The sequence below is a fragment of the Pollicipes pollicipes genome, unplaced genomic scaffold (assembly GCF_011947565.3).
Source record: "Pollicipes pollicipes isolate AB1234 unplaced genomic scaffold, Ppol_2.1 Scaffold_4740;HRSCAF=5597_pilon_pilon_pilon, whole genome shotgun sequence".
NCBI lineage: Eukaryota > Metazoa > Arthropoda > Thecostraca > Pollicipedomorpha > Pollicipedidae > Pollicipes > Pollicipes pollicipes.
The window spans coordinates 40,765,892-40,774,501 of record NW_023596545.1 but is presented as its reverse complement, the minus strand read 5'-3'; the positions used below and the strand labels follow the sequence as shown (position 1 = coordinate 40,774,501).

Below are 8,610 nucleotides of genomic sequence, written 5' to 3'. Positions count from 1 at the left end.
TCTCTCTCTCTCTCTCTCTCTCTCTCTCTCTCTCTCTCTCTCTCTCTCTCTCTCTCTCTCTCTCTCTCTCCTCTCTCTCCTCTCTCCTCTCTCTCTCTCTCTCTCCTCTCTCTCCTCTCTCTCTCTCTCTCTCTCTCTCTCTCTCTCTCTCTCTCTCTCTATCTCTCTCTCTCTCTCTCTCTCTCCTCTCTCTTCTCTCTCCTCTCTCTCTCTCTCTCTCTCTCTCTCTCTCTCTCTCTCTCTTCTCTAAGGGCCTCCGGATTGACTAGGAGGTCACGCCCCGTGCCGTCAGAGTGGCAGCCGGGAGATACCTCGCGTTGGAACGGAATGGCTCTTTAGTCCTTGACCGGGAGCAATGATCTGCTCCCTAATGCTCTACTCGAAAGAGCACCTTTCCCGTACAGAAATAAGGGGTATCATTAATGTTAAATTAAGTGGATCGAAATGAGTTTAAAAACAAACGAGGCCATCCCATGTTTGTCTGGTAGCTTTTAGTCTTTCGGAAAACCGACTAGAGAAACAAATTACATCAAAAGGTTTGAGCTTGTGTGCCCGCAACCTCGGTAGCAAGGACAGTGATGGCCTGGGCTACAGTTTCTGTAAACCCGAACGGCGTTGGCCACCGCAAGCAACAACAGGTGGCGGGCCCCGCGCGCGCGGGAACAACCGTCGTAAAATCATGGCTCCGTATGTCTTTCAAAACTAGCTCGCACCATTAAAGACGAGACTGGATGCATTTTTTTTACAACTTTGAGGCTGCACGCTGGACAGACAGCATTTACAACAACGCAATAAACAGACGTTTTACTCTTACTCATCCAGTTCCGCCATCAGGTTCCAGCACTATTTCGAGTAAAAGTCAGTCCGTTCCTATCATCGATCTAAAAACCGCACAGGTGAAATATACCGCCGCTGACTAACTTCTAAACCTACAATTATATGTCCTTAAGCGTTCAACGATAGTTGTTTCAAGATATGTTATCATTCTCGTCCATCTGTTGGCCACGGCTCAGTGTTAGCGGCGGGGCCGACGACGCGGGGCCTAAGGAGACTGCAACGTCTGGCGTCGAGGTTTTTGTTGCAACTTTTATTACGAACATTTGCGAGCGCGCATGCCCGAAATTACGTTACATAATTTGTATAACCAATCAATCTGCAATGCAACTTGAACATTTCTGTGCAAACATGGCTTAGCCATGTCAATACAACTTGCTGGCCAATTTCGATGCACATTTGCTGGGTCCACAATATCTCCGCACAGCCAAGACAAATGTTCTGACAGATATTTTGATTGTTCTTGGTTTAGAAAGAGCCCATTAGACCAAAGCAAACTGAAGAGCGCCGTTTATTTACTTCATGCAATCGTTAAACGCATGATTTTTTCAGTTTATTGACCGTTGAATTCAGGTCAAATTTGTCTCGCGGTAGCTTCTGGCTTCTGTTCCAGGGAAGAAATGTAAAAATAAAGAATATCAGAGAAAAGGTGTCCTTCATTAGCAGGTGGGGCAACAGATATTGGAACAGGTATCAGACAACATGTAACAAGCTCACTTATTGTTATCACCTGGGCATTAGTATATTTTTAAGTAAGAAAACATTGCTTTAGACAACACATTCTCTCTGTTAAGTGAATACGCTATTCGAAACGTCATTGTCTGATCACGTCATCGTATCTTGCACAACATTGATGAGGAGCCAATTGACGGCCGTTGTATCTGGAAATCGTGCTCACAATCACCAGATATGAATGACTCGACCAGTACATTTTTCTTGTGCTTGATCACCGCATGGCTTATGGAATTCCAAGTTTTGGATGATGTTTTTATGGTGAAATGAATGTCCAGGTGACCTTGAAATACTCTGCCCGAAATAATCTCCCCGTCCTCGCGGGGGTGTAGCTCAGAAACTAGTGGGTTCTAGGTCTCGAGATGACAGGGCTGTGAAACTGCATCACATAGTCTTCAAGATGACTATTTCAGTTAAAACCCCATAGAAATGTGTCCGCACTGCCTGCGGTTTCTCCCCTACCACCACGAGAAGTTTATCAAACTGCGTGCTTCAGGTGGAACAGGTGGAACTTTGGCAAGGCAATACAGCTGCATTACAGTAAACATCAGCTGACGTCCAGCTGAGAAATGAGGGGAAGCTCTTACCTTGTAGCTGTCGGTCACAGGCTGGCCTTTCTCACCACGCATGACCTGACATGACCTCGTCCTCACGCATTGACCAATGGGAACATGAGTCCTGCGTCCCAGAGACGTCATGTACCTTCGTGCTGAAGAGGGACGCTATCGCATTGCTGACTGCGCCATGTTATCCCACAAGAGCGCCATAAGCGAAGACAGCCATTATCCGCAATGCCGATGGCATGTTTCGCAGCGACTGTGCGTAGGGGAGTGCGAGGCCCGGTTTACCGGTGGATGCTGGCGTTACAACACAGCTACATAGCCGGGTAAAGTTTGTACAACATTGGTGTAACAGAACTGCTAACTGAAGATGCATCTGCGTCCCCATCATTTAAGAAGATATGCTTTAGGTGCAAGGTGCTGCGCAGAAAATTAGCCCCGGAATGCTATTCGTATAGTCATCTTGGGCAAATTTTCCTTTCTGGCACAGCGACTTTTGATGTTGTCACTGGAAAAAACTCCAGAACAAATCATATATTTCAGTAAGGTTATCACAGTCATATGACATAAACACTGCATAATGGTCTGTCAAGCTGGTGACTTCTCTGTCTTGTGTTACATAATTTATGTGAATCCCCCACTGATGCCACATAACTCCATGCATCAGAGTGGTTATACTGAACTGAACTCGGAAGGTGACATGTGTATGTGTTTGTGTGTGCAGGGCAACTGCAATAAAATGCTGTCGGCATTGAGGCTGTTGCCAAGGCAACCAGCTCTCCTGCGGCAATGGAACTGGGCTTGCCAGACTGCCAGGCTTATTCACAAGGTAACAGATCATGTGTTTTTAAAGGGAGCTTCTCACATTTATATAGGGCTCTAACCAGAATAGCCATTTTGAAGACCTTTTGGTGCTGTCCACAACTGTCCACACAACTGTTGTTCTTGATACCCAAGCCTCTCTAGTTTTTTAGCTACTTACTACTCCTGAAAATGAGAAAGGCAGGGAGGTATATTGGAGAGAGTGTTTTGAAAACATCCTAGCATCTATGACATGGCAGTCATGCCATTCAATTCCTGCCATTCCATAAGCCATGTAACAAGTGAGGCCAAGGAAAATATAGCTGTCCTGCCTGTATTTGGATATGCCCCTGGGCTGGTCTGACCATCAAAAGGGTTTAGACAGGTTGCAAGGCTGCAACTAGCTGGTAACCAGTTTGGCTTAGCTGAGCATGTGAAGTGTTGTCATACAATCCAAGGCCAAGAAAAATACAGCCATCCTGTCTGACTTTGGATGTGCCCCTGGGCTGGTCTGACCATCAAAAGTGTTTAGATAGGTTGCAAGGCTGCAGCTGGTACTCAGTTTGGCTAAGCTGAGCATGTGAAGTGTTGTCATACAATCATACAATGGTATATCATTAGGTGTCTCTCCACTGTGACAGTGCTCAACCCTGGGCCCAAGATCCAAAACCCTCATCCCCTACCTTAATTCATCCTGCATCTGGGACACCCTGCTTGCTGGGGGCAGGCTGCATGCATCAGCCAGGAGTGGGCTGAGAGATCTGCTGAGAGGGGGGACCTGTACAGGGTACTCAGCGCACATGTGCAGGCTAAATCTCGGTGGTTGGGTCCCCAGACACATGCAAGCCTGCCCTACTGTCAGACACTTTCCTTCATCCGATTGCTCTGAAATGATCATTTCTGGTCGAAAGGGCTTTAATCCGAAGAACCAAACAACCAAGTGCTCAACCCAGCCATGCTTCATGCTGGGCTGTTAAGACACCGTCCCCTGCTGACAGCCTGAAGACGAACAGGCCCTCAACCCGCCACCGCCGGTGGCCGCCGCGCTGCCCCAGCAGCCGGAGCCGACGCTGCAGCAGGCGGCAGAGACGGCGTTCCGTGCAGTGCGCCGTCAGTTCCGCGAGTGCCGGACGGTGGAGGAGCTGCTGACCGTGGGCGGCCGGCGGCAGCTGAGCCGAACCGAGTCGCTGCTGTGGCTGATCTCATTGGCGGAGCTAGCAACCACGCAGGCCGTGCCGCCGGATGCTTTCACTGCGCACCCCTGGTCAGTTTCCCTGGTCATTCTGTCGTTGCACCCCTGGTCGTTCTGTCACTGCACACCCCTGGTCAGTCCAGCACTGTGGTCCCCCTGATCAGTCTGTCACTGTACACCCCTGGTCAGTCTCCTTGGTTGCTCTGTCACTGCACACCCCTCGTCAGTTTCCTTGGCCAGTCTGTCACTGCGCACCCCTGGTCAGTTTCCGTGGTCAGTCCGTCGCTGTGCATCCCTGGTCAGTTTCCGTGGTCAGTCTGTCACTGTGCACCCCTGGTCAGTTTCCTTGGTCAGTCCGTCGCTGTGCACCCCTGGTCAGTTTCCGTGGTCAGTCCGTCGCTGTGCATCCCTGGTCAGTTTCCGTGGTCAGTCCGTCGCTGTGCACCCCTGGTCAGTTTCCGTGGTCAGTCCGTCGCTGTGCAGGCCGCTCCGCGGCCGCTGGCAGCGGCGCTGAGCGGATGCGTCAAGGACATCGTATATGCAGAGCATTGGTCTTCCGGTCGTCAAGTTTTGGTTTTTTACTCGTGTCGGGGCCATTTTGTCTCGCCGTTGCAACTGACCTGGCTGGTTGTGAGCCCAGTCACCACCGCAGCCAAAGTGACCGGGTGGTTCAGAAAGATTGTCGGTTGTGAGCCCAGCCACTACCGCAGCCGAAGTGACTGGGTGGTTCAGAAAGATAGTCGGCCTGAATTCGTCTGGAACAGGAAAGGCGTGATTCCGGAAAGAGGTTATGCGTAAACATGCGACGTTTTTGTCCTGTTCCCCCCTTCCATGCCTTGTGATTTTATTGCTATGTTGGGTTTGGCTTCTATCCCTTAACTGTGAACGCAGTGCCACCGAATAAAGGTGAAAGGAATGTTTTGTAACCTCTTCCCCACCCTGCCCACTTTTACATAAGCTCTGGATGTCCCTAATGCGGCTTCCAACATTAGTAAGGCAACGGATATGGTGCGGCTTGTACACTTTTTGCTGCGCTGACAGCGCCATGGCACCATGACCGAAAGTTATCGTGTAACACTGGTACATGCTACCAGTTATGAGGAGGCGAGTGACTGACAGTGTCCGCCATGCGTCCAGTTACCAGGAGATGGGGCGCCAAATGACTAGCGGCCCTCAAAGCTCGGCGCCTCATCAGCTGTTGGCGCCGGCACGCGCCCTCCTGCGGCTGGGCGTGTCGCCCGCCGATCCCATACTCGCCCTGCTCGTCAACGACCTCATCTGGAGCCTGCGCAAGATGACCATGCGTCAGCTGGTGCAGGTGGGCCACAGCGAGCGCGTCGTGGCGATGTAGCGTGGAGCAGGCCTGGTGGAGCGTCGTCGCAGCAGGTGGAGCGTCGTCTTCGCCCCCCCCCCCCCCCCCCCGTTTACGTGTGGCCGGGGTAGGAGGAGAGCCGGTTGTGGGGGAAAAGAACCGGGCTCGGGGACCCGGTCGTGGGGAGGGGGGGGGGTCTGGAAAGAGCCAGAGTCGGGGGAGGGGGAGCCGGGGTTATCATGTCGCCCGTGATGCTGTGAAAGCTGCTACACTGACAGAGTCACGGCACTGACAAGCCACTTCACCTCCAGGGCTGCTACACTGACTGAGCCGCTACACTGACAGAGCCGCCACACTGACAGCGCCGCCACACGGACAGAGCCACCGCAGTGGCAGAGTCGCCGCAGAGACACCACACGGACAGAACCACCACACTGACAGAGCCGCCACACTGACAGAGCCGCCATACTGGCAGAGCCGCTACACTGACAGAGCCGCCACACTGACAGAGCCACCACACTGACAGACCTGCCACACGGACAGAGCCGCCACACTGACAGAGCCGCTACACGGACAGAGCCGCCACACTGACAGAGCCGCCACACTGACGGGGCCGCCATACTGGCGGTGCCACCACACTGACGCCTGACAGAGTCGCCACACTGGCAGAGTCGCCACACGGACAGACTCGTGACGCCGGGAGAGCGGCCGTGACTTTGGGCCAGTACCGTGGCGCTGTCAAAGCATTGACCCTGTACGGAAGTCATGATTCCGTATCATATTCGTTGTCCCGTGTCAGGACTGCGACACTTTCAGAGCCATGAGCCTGTTGTGCTGTTGTAATTACGCATAAATCCCAACAATATCAGTGGCGTGCCTCCCTGTCCAGCTCACTCTGCTCTCTCAACTCCTTGCTCTCGGTGCTGCAGGCGTTCTCGCTGGCACGCAGCCAGTTGGCCACCGGTGACAGCCGGCTGCAGCAGCTGCACAAGCTCAGCATGGAGATGATTCAGCTGCGCTGGGTGGAGATCACCGAGCCGCAGGACATCTTGCCCATACTGAAGCACAGGTGAGTGGAGACCGAGATCCTAGTCAAGTTTAGTCAATAATCCCCCAATTATATACATATATTTATATATATATATATATATATATATATATATATATATATGCAGGTATGTATGTATACATTTATTTGTCCATATATTTTTGGATATCTGGCTTTTGACCACATAAAAGAAAATGGATATGGGAATGATTCGCAAAATTTCGCGTGTCGTTTGTAGCCCGTTTTAGCCAGTCGAAACTCTGCTGGCAAAAACTTTCGGCCGGTTGCTACCTTCCTTGATCTGAGGGCGGCCTGCGTGTGTGTGTCTGAGGACGAGCCGTGTATTTTCCCGCGGGCGGGCCGTGTCTGCCTGATGGCGGGATGTCTGTTCGTCCTCGGACCGGGGGTGCACGCTTGTCTGAGGGCGTGGGGGGGGGGGAGGGCATGCTCGAGCAGTGACGAGCGGCGATTGTGCGCGCGGCCGACAGTGAAGTGTTCCCGGCCGAGTTTGTGCGCCGGCTGGAGGACCGGGCGCTGGACGCGGCCGGCCGCGTGTCGGCGGGCGAGGCGGCGCTGCTGCTCAACCAGCTGGCGCGGCTGGGCCGGCGGCCGCTACCGCTGCTGCGCGCGCTCAGCTTCCACGCGGCCCGCCAGCACGAGCCGGCGTCCGTGCGCGACTGCGTCCGTACACTGTTCGCCCTGCAGAAGCTCAGCTTCCCCGATCAGGTGAGACCGCCAGATGCCCCAGAGAACACCAGGTGAGACGCCAGCTGCCCCAGAGAACACCAGGTGAGACCGCCAGCTGCCCCAGAGACCACCAGGTGGGGCCGACAGCTGCCCCAGAGACCAGGCGAGGCCGCCATCTAACCCAGGGACCAGGTGAGACCGGTAGCTGCCCCAGGGACCACCAGGTGGGACCGCCAGCTGCCCCAGAAACGAGGCGAGACCGCCAGCTGCCGCCAGTCAACTACCCCGGGACGCTCCGGCTTACCGTTCCGCGGCAGCGGCTGCTGGCGTGGTCGCCGCCGACATGTCACACACCCGGTAATGCCCAACCCAACGTTTTCTCGTTTTCCACCCCTCGTACGTGCCCTGTTGGATTGTGCGCGGGGCGGTCAACCCGTGTCCAGCGAGGGTAAGCGGCGACCGCCGCCCGTACCTCCCACGGGAACACGTAGTAGTCGTGCCGCGGGCCCTCTGGCGGCAGCGGCGGCGGCGGTGTTGGCTGGGCGCGATGACAGCACGCACCGGCGCCTCTTGCGGCGCGCCACCCGTCCCGGTGCCCGTGCCGTCTGACTTCTCCCCAGTGCGACGGTGGAGACTTGTGACCGGCGATGTCTCCGGTTCCGCAGGTGCTGCTGGAAAAGGTGGGCCGCGACCTGGTGACCCAGACGCCGGCCGTGGAGGAGGCCAGTCTGCTGGGGTCGGCCCTCACCGCCGCCGGCATGCTGCACTGGCGACACCTCGGTCAGTGGCTCCCGCCCCTCCCCTGGCTGCCTACCGACGGCAGCTGGTGGCTCGTTACTGCGGGCTGATTGCGGTGGCAGCCCTCGCTGCGGCGTCGCGCCCCTGCTCGGTCGTCGTCGGCGCTGACGAAGCCACGTCTGGCCTGTTGCAGAGTTTCTGGAGGCGGCTGCCGTCTGGTATGAGAAGCATGCCGACAGCGTGCGACCGCACGACGTCATCTCCCTGATCATCACGCTGGCAACGGTCAACTTTTGTCCGTCCAACGCGGACGCCCTGCTGCCGGTGCGTAGTCGGTGGGGCCAAACCTGGCGTGTGGGGCAGACCGGGCCTGGACCTGGCGTGTGGGACACACTGGGCCTGGACCTGGCGTGTGGGACAGACCGGGCCGGGCCTGGCGTGTGGGACAGACTGGGCCTGGACCTGGCGTGTGGGACAGACTGGGCCTGGACCTGGCGTGTAGGACAGGCTGGGCCCGGACCTGGTGTTTGGGGCCGGTGAATTGTTTGTGTTCCATCATGATGGCACTGCGAAGCCTCCACAAAAACTAGCGGTCACTGAACCCCTACCGCTAGTTGCACGAGCTCCGGAGCCGGTGTGCTCTTGCCGAAGGTTTGCGAAGACGGGAGACAGTGCCGCTACCGCTGCCAAGGGCAGCGTCACATGA

At 55.3% G+C, this 8,610-nt stretch overlaps 1 protein-coding gene across 1 annotated transcript; it reads left to right on the top strand.

Moving 5' to 3' along the window:
• Window positions 1-1,995: 1,995 nt before the first annotated feature.
• Window positions 1,996-8,610, top strand: LOC119098395 (uncharacterized). Its single transcript, XM_037221311.1, has 8 exons — window positions 1,996-2,082; window positions 4,004-4,191; window positions 5,257-5,437; window positions 6,361-6,500; window positions 7,115-7,205; window positions 7,832-7,946; window positions 8,098-8,239; window positions 8,556-8,610. The coding sequence occupies exons 1-8, from the start codon at window positions 1,996-1,998 to the stop codon at window positions 8,608-8,610; spliced, it is 999 nt and encodes a 332-aa protein (XP_037077206.1).

Coding starts and splice junctions, on each gene's coding strand:
- LOC119098395 (XM_037221311.1), top strand. CDS start 1,996: ATGTGTCCGCACTGCCTGCGGTTTCTCCCCTACCACCACGAGAAGTTT. Junction 6,501..7,114: donor TTGCCCATACTGAAGCACAG/GTGAGTGGAGAC, acceptor GCGCGCGCTCAG/CTTCCACGCGGCCCGCCAGC. Junction 8,240..8,555: donor CTGCTGCCGGTGCGTAGTCG/GTGGGGCCAAAC, acceptor CTCTTGCCGAAG/GTTTGCGAAGACGGGAGACA.